Genomic DNA, 7,886 nt, shown 5'->3' with positions numbered 1-7,886 from the left:
TGGATGACATGTTGAAATGATAGTATTTTGGCTATCTTGGGTTAAATCAATAAATCACTAAATTAAATAAATAAATAAATAAATAAAATCCTTTAAAATTTTCCCTTGGATCCTGCAAGTGAAAACCAACAGTTTTGCTTGCAATTATCCTAGTTTTCCATGTTTTGTATTTTTTTTATTTTATTTTCCTTTTTGTGATGATTTTTTTGGTTTTTGTTTAGTAACTGCCACAAAATGCCAGTATTTTTTAAATAGATTTTATTTATTTATCTGACAGACAGAGATCACAGGTAGGCAGAGAGGCAGGTAGAGAGAGAGGAAGGGAAGCAGGCTCCCTGCTGAGCAGAAAGCCCAATGCAGGGCTCCATCGCAGGACCCTGGGATCATGACCTGAGCCGAAGGCAGAGGCTTTAACTCACTGAGCCACCCAGGTGCCCCAAATGCCAGTATTTTAATGTTCCAAACAAGGTGTAATCTACAAGACAGTGAATTTGAAATTAACATCAGATAACCTAAAAGAAAGGTCAGAAGTTCATTTGTTCTTTCAGTTTCTGCTACTGAAGTGTTTTATTTGACTTCATTATTATTCAGTGAAAGGGACACTAGACCAGGGATATAAAACTTCTGACCTAGTTCTAGTCTGTCACTTTGAGTGAGTCACCAGACTTTGCTTCCTTTTTTATAATTAATATAATAAATAGGTAGAGTACTAATTTTTTATTTGATTTGTTTCCACAATTTGAAAAATCTAAAAAAGAGCAGTCATACACGATACCAAAGCTTTTTATTTTTTAATGTAGTGAAAACTCAAAAGAACTTTCCCTGTATTCATTCATAAGGTCATAACTCAGCAGCAGTGTTAATACCAGGTGTATCTACAAAGCCGAGAATGGGAATCACTACATCTCCTTCGTTAGATCGGATACTATGACTCTTCTCTTTTCTGTTGACATATTTGTGCAACATGCTGTAGTACTGGTCCTTTGGATTGAAAGTATACAGTGAGGAAATTTGCTGCCAGTCTTTGACAGTGGGGGTATTGTACTGCTTTGGATGCGTGCATTCAAAGAAACATTTAATATTCTCTTTGGCCAGTTCTGTTGCATGCTCTGTGGCCTGACTTTTAAGGATCTGCTGCTCCTGTTCCAAATAGATTTTCCAGAATTTCAGCTGCAGGAAACTAACTGGAGATAGGCATCGGGAGACAGATGTAAAGATCAGAAGGAAGATGATGACAACTGCTATCAGGATCCAGCCCAGAACCTTAGGGAAAAAACACAGAAAAAAACAGCAATTTAGCAACATTTTTTTAAAGATTTTATTTATTTATTTATTTGACAGAGGGATCACAAGTAGGCAGAGAGGCACCCAGGCGCCCCTAGCCATATTTTTAATATATATATCTATATCTATCTATAGATAGATAGATAGATAGATGTGTTTAAAATCCTTTTTAAAAAGATTTTATTTATTTGAGAGAGAGAGAGAGAGTGTGTGTGTGTGTGTGTACGCACGCGAGAGAGAAAGAGAGAGCAAGCGAGCACGCTCAGGAGCAGGGGGTAGGGGCAGAGGCAGAAGGAGAGGGAGAAGCAGACTCCTGGCTGAGAAGGGAGCTCCACTCAGGGCTCCATCCTGGGACCCTGGGATCATGCCAAGAGCTGAAGGCAGACGCTTCACCGACTGAGTCACCCAGGCGCCCCCAAATTTAAAAATTCCTACCTAGAGTTTGAACTACTCACAGTGATTATGATGATCAAGCAACAGTTTTAGGTCTTAGTCTCGCTCTCTTTTTTAAAAATCTATTTATGAGAGAGAGAGACAGATTCTCTGTGGAGCAGAAGCCCGAGATGGGGCTCAATCCCTAGACCCTAGGATCCTGACCCGAGCAGAGGGCAAAAGATTAACCCACTGAGCCACTCAGGCGCCCCAGGTCTTGGTCTCTTTAGAAGTGGCAGTAACTCCCAAAACCCTCGGTAGAACTGCTTGACAAATAATTTTCCAAGTCATGTCCAAGGCCCAGAGAATTCACTACGCTAGAATTCAAAACGTGGAATTTTGACAAATCCAAAGAAACAAGCATTCCTGTTCAAGAACCTCTTAGCTTGGGGCGCCTCAGTGGGTTAAGCCTCTGCCTTCGGCTCAGGTCATGATCTCGGGGTCCTGGGATCCAGCCCCACATCGGGCTCTCTGCTCAGCGGGCAGCCTGCTTCCCTTTCTCTCTCTCTGCCTGCCTCTCTGCCTACTTGTGATCTGTCTGTCAAATAAATAAATAAATAAAATCCTTTAAAAAGAAGAAGAAGAGGAAGAAGAACCTCTGAGCTTTACATGCCCAGAAGCAGCGTGGGGGTGGTGGCTTTAGAGCCAGGTCAACCCATTTTATTGTAACAATTCTGCCTTCTTCTGGCTGCACAAACAACTGGACCTGGGCACGGCGTATCAAGAAGATAACGTAGGGTTGGAGGTCAAGGGCCTGGCGCGGTATCCGGCCCAGCGCAGGTGCCTGCAATGGTACGAGCGCCTTCCCTCCTTCTCAGTCGTGCTACGGAAACAGTCGCCCTTCTCCTCTGTCTTCCGGGGTCCTGGGTCTGGACGCGCCCCTCTCCCGTCCTCCCGACCGTGGCCAGCGGCCGGCGCCTGACCTGCGACTGGGCCTTGAGCTCCTTCAGCAGGTCCTGCGCGTCGGACGCCTGGGCCGGGCTGCAGGGCGCCAGCGGCAGCCGGGCCTCGCAGGTGGGGTCGCGGCCCTGGCACAGGCGCCGCGCCAGGGGGGCGCTCCCGGAGGCGGCGCACTCGTAGAAGGCGCCCCCGAGCAGCGCCACCGACACCCAGGTGAGCGGCGCGACCGCGGCGGTGGCGCTGAGCTGCGCGAACACCAGGACGCCCCGCCGCCCCGCGCCGCAGCCCCCGGAGCGGGCGCCGCGCGCGCAGCAGCCGGTCAGCAGGCGCCAGGTGCGCGCGTTGAGCACGTAGCCCAGCAGGAAGAGGGCGAGCGCGGGCACCAGCAGGAAGACAAGGCCGTAGGGCAGGTTCCAGGTGGCGCTGCAGGGACACTGGAATACCGCGGTGGAGAACACGCGCTCGCCGCCCGCCGTCAGGAGGGTCACCAGGCCGTAGCCCAGCGTGCTGTGATGCTTGAGGTGCAGGTCCAGCACCGTCCGGAACTTATCCATGGGCCGCCTACCCCCGCGCGCGCCGTGCACGGGCCTCTCAGCTTCTGCCTCTTCAGGGCGCTGCTCCTGCAACGGTTTGGGTGCGCTGAGGTCTAGGGCTTTCCACTCTGCTGGGCAGCAGCTTCCGATCTGGGGAGAAGGGCTTCTTGGGCCTCTGTGAGCTTTCGCTTTCTTATTTCAAGCCGGCCAAGTCTGGCTGATACACCCTTGACCTCTCAGGATCCCTGGTTTGGCTGATTCCATGGTTACCTTTGTTTCTACCCAACTGACAAGAAACCAGGGGACTTTCCTTACCCTTCCTGATTCGATGCAGCTACCCAAAGAAAAGAGAACAAAATTCTACTTGCATAAATGCAGAATGCCAGGTTTTCCCCTATTACAGCCCCCTTCCTTCTAAGCTCTCAGACCCAAACCATTACAAAAAAAACTAGTCAGTTACAGGAAACATTACTCAAGGACAAACTTCTGGTTCCTCTTTCATAAGCTAAATCACAACAAAGCCCAGCTCAATTTCTAGTACTTCCATGATCTTCTGGCCCCTCCTGTCCCCCTCCTGGACAGAATCACCGGCCTCATTCACACTGACTGTTGTCGCCTCTGATCTCCCACAGGGCGTTAGACTAAACCTATTGGACTGGCTTCTGCCTCTTTTATATCCCCCAGGTAGGTCCGAACACTGTCAATACCTGGAGGACAGAGCTACCTCCCACTACCCCTGCCTGGCCCCAAACCACCATTCTGTAGCATTTTGAGGAAAAGCAATTCTCTCTGTGTGAGTCCAAACGGTCATGCCGGACAGTTAGGCCCCCATCTCTGAGATGAAACCGGGTCCTGCCTGTAAACTTGCAGCAAAGTTCCGTATTTGAGGCACGTCATTTCTGCTTTATTCCTACATCTCAAAAAACATATTTTTTTCTTCCCTTGTCCCTCAGTTGACTCTGCCCCTCTTACTGCTAGATGCTTCTTTACTCCCACCACATACTCCCAAAGATGTTGCCTCCCTGCTCCACACTTTCTGCATACCACCATGATCGAATCCCACTCTATCCACAACCTTTATGCAGATGCCCTTATCCAAATCTCCCTTATCTGTAACCTAACTAAAATGTGCCCTTCCGTCCGCTTGAGTAACACATTTCACAAAACAAGAGGCTGGCCTCCTCCCATTACAATGTGCAAACCCAGGCTTTTCCGTTATCTTCTAATAGTTCATTCTACACTGAAGCTCAAGCTATCCCCCACAACCTCCTGCCTCACCTCACTCCTGCCATCTGTGTCCATTCCTTTCATTTATTAAGACTTCTGCGTCTGGCGACAGCTTTCCTCTTCCCCCCTGGCTCCTGTTATTTCGTCAAGGATTTGGTTTCAAATATTTTTAGTTCCAGAAACTTCCATCTTGTCAGGCTTCTATCCTAGCTAGAGTAATTCATTTGTTAACAGTTAACTAGTTCATTTGTTCATTCACTCATTCATTTAAATGTTTAATAAGCCCCCAGAATATGATAGGAACGTATGAAAGTGCCTGGTATTATTGGGTACAATAAAGAACAAGACAAACAGACACCTTCCTTTCATTGAGTTTGTATTAGAGGATATATAATGAGGAGGAAAGTCCTCAAGGTTATGAAAATAATTCAAATGGAATCATGTGGTAGAGAATGTCCCGAGAAAGCCTTTGTAAGGAGAGGACGTTTAAGGACAAATGTGAATGAGGAAGGCTGTGGGCTCCAAGGGAACTTAGCAGTCTGTGGTTGGAAAACAAGCCAGAGTGAAGGAACATTAAAGGTGAGGTCATGAGGTCGAGCTGCAGGGGGAAGGTCAGGTTTAGGGGCCTCTGTAGACCAGAGTATGTGGTTTGCAACCCTGCCCATGAAACTCATTACAGACTGAGCTCCCTCCTGCCCTATTATCCTGTCAGCTTGTGTCTCCAAACACTACCTCCTGAGGTTGCCACCACTGTGCTCCCCGCATCATGGATCTCCCAGATAGCAATGATCACTCTGTACTTATTACAGGTTACCGTAATTGCAAGAGTCTGGGTTCTGCCTGCCAGCCTGAATGTTCTCCTAGTACCAGCCGATAAGTCTAGTCCCTGACATCTACCCCTGCCCTCATGGAAGTAGTGGGCGGTTCTAGTTTGGAGTCTATTGGACATTGCTCAGCCCCTTATACCCAGCTCTGTCCGGAGAAGACATTGCTGAGTTCAGTACTTAGTGGAAATAGTAAAATACTAATGGTGTGGAGGGATTCAAGAATTTTTTCTTGAGAGTAGACTAAATAATACTTGAAAGACCTTCACGCTTCTGAGAATCTGTAACTTAACGCCAATTTACTTTAGCTTTAAAAAAATGAGTGTGAGATTCTCATGGTAAGCACACTGGAAAACCAGTAGTTATGGGTTTGGTTTGGTTTGGTTTGTCTTAACTGTAGGACTTTGTTTCTCAGCACTGTCATTATCACTGTCAGGAATGGGTTTCAGAAACCTCAAAAAAATCATGGAAAAGAAAGGAAGAGAAACTCTTGAAGGAATTTCACTCTGTGAATCTAAAAGGTCCTTGTAGTCATCTTCAAGTGAGTTAGATCTCAAATGTTATTCTCTGTAGTCTTCGTGAAAACTCAGACTAATGGTATGGCCTTGCTTGGAATATGACTTCTAGATTCTAGCGAGGTGTCAATCCTGGTCCCAAGACCCACCCATAAGAATCAAATCAAATCAAATCAAAATTCATCTGTATTTTAAGTATCTACCATGTGCAAGACTCAAATTTAGATGCCAAAAAATAAAAAGTAAATTTAGATCTGACACTCTTAATCTTAGAGAATACTTTACTGTGCATTATTATTTATGAATACATTGTTTATGTTATGTATTTAAAAAATCTGAGCCTGTTATTATCTTAAGATTTTTGAATGCTTGTAAAAGTTCTTCCAGTGCAAGTAAAAAGCAAGAGGAGAGAAAGATCAGACCTTTTCCCTGACACAGGAATGTCGTTTGTTAAATGGCAATCCCATGACATTTCAAGTAACCGTTTTATGGATTATTTTCCCCTTTTCTTAGCATGAATTGTCTAAACCTATCATAAAATTTTAAATATTCACTGATTCACACAGTGAATTTTAAATTTTAAATTATTTTAAATACTTAAAACGTATTTTCTTACAAAAGATGATTATTTTAACCCTGAGAACCTAGATGTGGTCAGTCTTTGCTGTCATCACTGTTGTCATCATCATCCTCATCTGACACCATAACTCTATAAAGGTTCTAGTTTTCCTTCCAAGGTTCTTTTTTCCTTTTTCCATTTTTTTTTTTTTTTAAGAGAGAGTGCAAGCAGAGGGTGTGGGGGGCAGAGGGAGAGAGAGAGAATCTTAAGCAGACTCAGTGCTGAGCATGGAGCCCAACACGGGGCTCAATCCCACGACCCTGTGATCATGATGCAAGCCGAAATCAAGAGTCAGTGCTCAACCAACTGAGCCACCCAGGTGCGCATCCTTCCATGGCTCTTAAAACCCATGTCTAGCTTCCTTTCCAACCAGGGCCCAGCAGGATGGCTCCTACCAAGAAGGGTGATAAGAAGAAGAAGGGTCATTCGTTCTGCCATCAACGAGGTAGTGACTAGAGAATACACCATCCACAGTCACAAGTGCATCTATGAGTGGGTATCAAGAAATGTGTCCCTTGGGCACTCAAAGAGACCTGGAAATTTGCCAGGAAGGACATGGGAACTCCAGATATGCACATTGACACCAGGCTCAACAAAGCTGTCTGGACCAAAGGAATAAGGAATGTTCCATACTGTACATCCATGTGCAGTTGTCCAGAAAACATAATGAGGAGGAAGATTCGACAAACAAGCTCTGTCCATTGGTTACCTATGTACCTGTCACCACTTCTAAAATCTACAGTTAATGTTGGATGAGAACTAATCGCTGATTGCCAAATAAAGGTATAAAACAAGAAAAAAAATGTCTATTAGGAATTTTGGTAAATTACATTATGTTTTTCCATTGACTCAAATTGTTTCACAGGTGATTTTAATGTATACTAGAGCTTCACTGTCAATGGCCACTTACTTATACTTCGCTTCATCACAAGTCCGATTACCCTCCTGTCAAATTTGGTTTACTAGTTTGTGAACTGTGATCAAAGATTTGGATTTCCAAAGATAATAATAATAAATAACAAATAAGATTAAAGTTTAAGAATAAAGAAAAAAGTAATTCAGGGCGCCTGGGTGGCTCAGTGGGCTAAGCCTCTGCCTTCAGCTCAGGTCCTGGGATCAAGCCCCGCATCGGGCTCTCTGCTCAGCAGGGAGCCTGCTACACCCCCCCCCCGCCGCCTGCCTCTCTGCCTACTTGTGACCTCTGTCTGTCAAATAAATAAGTTTAAAAATCTTAAAAAAAAAGAATAAAGAAAAAAATAATTTAATAGGAAGAAGTTTGGATTTTTTCAAATTATAAATGACATTATTGGGAAATATCAAAAATTTACATTAACTCAATGGAGGACATAAAATGTTGTGGAAGATCTTCCCTAAAAGAATGTATCACATAAGAGATGCCTGGTGGGCTCAGCTGGTAGAGCATGCAACTCTTGATCTCAGTGTTGTGAGTTCAAGCCCCACAGTGAGTATAGAGATTACTTAAAAATAAATAAATGAAACAAAATGAAAAAGAATACGTCACATGAAATATGCTGCAAATTTAAAACATTCA

The 7,886-nt window shown here is 44.7% G+C and overlaps 1 protein-coding gene and 1 pseudogene across 1 annotated transcript; one reads left to right on the top strand and one right to left on the bottom strand.

The window, feature by feature from the left end:
- Positions 1-765: 765 nt before the first annotated feature.
- CALHM6 (calcium homeostasis modulator family member 6) lies at positions 766-3,239 on the bottom strand. The gene is made up of 2 exons (XM_032846424.1): positions 2,640-3,239; positions 766-1,263 (listed from the first exon to the last, which is right to left on the bottom strand). Exons 1-2 carry the CDS (start codon positions 3,168-3,170, stop codon positions 841-843), a joined length of 954 nt encoding a protein of 317 aa, XP_032702315.1. The 5' UTR covers positions 3,171-3,239; the 3' UTR covers positions 766-840.
- A 3,362-nt stretch (positions 3,240-6,601) lies between these two features.
- On the top strand, positions 6,602-7,321 carry LOC116860373 (annotated as a pseudogene).
- The last annotated feature ends 565 nt before the right edge of the window (positions 7,322-7,886 follow it).

Source organism: Lontra canadensis, unplaced genomic scaffold (genome assembly GCF_010015895.1).
Source record: "Lontra canadensis isolate GAN:19392208 unplaced genomic scaffold, GSC_riverotter_1.0 scaffold175, whole genome shotgun sequence".
Lineage (NCBI taxonomy): Eukaryota > Metazoa > Chordata > Mammalia > Carnivora > Mustelidae > Lontra > Lontra canadensis.
This window is presented reverse-complemented; position numbering and strand designations above follow the sequence as displayed.

Coding starts and splice junctions, on each gene's coding strand:
- CALHM6 (XM_032846424.1), bottom strand. CDS start 3,170: ATGGATAAGTTCCGGACGGTGCTGGACCTGCACCTCAAGCATCACAGC. Junction 1,264..2,639: donor AGCTCAAGGCCCAGTCGCAG/GTCAGGCGCCGG, acceptor TTTTTCCCTAAG/GTTCTGGGCTGGATCCTGAT.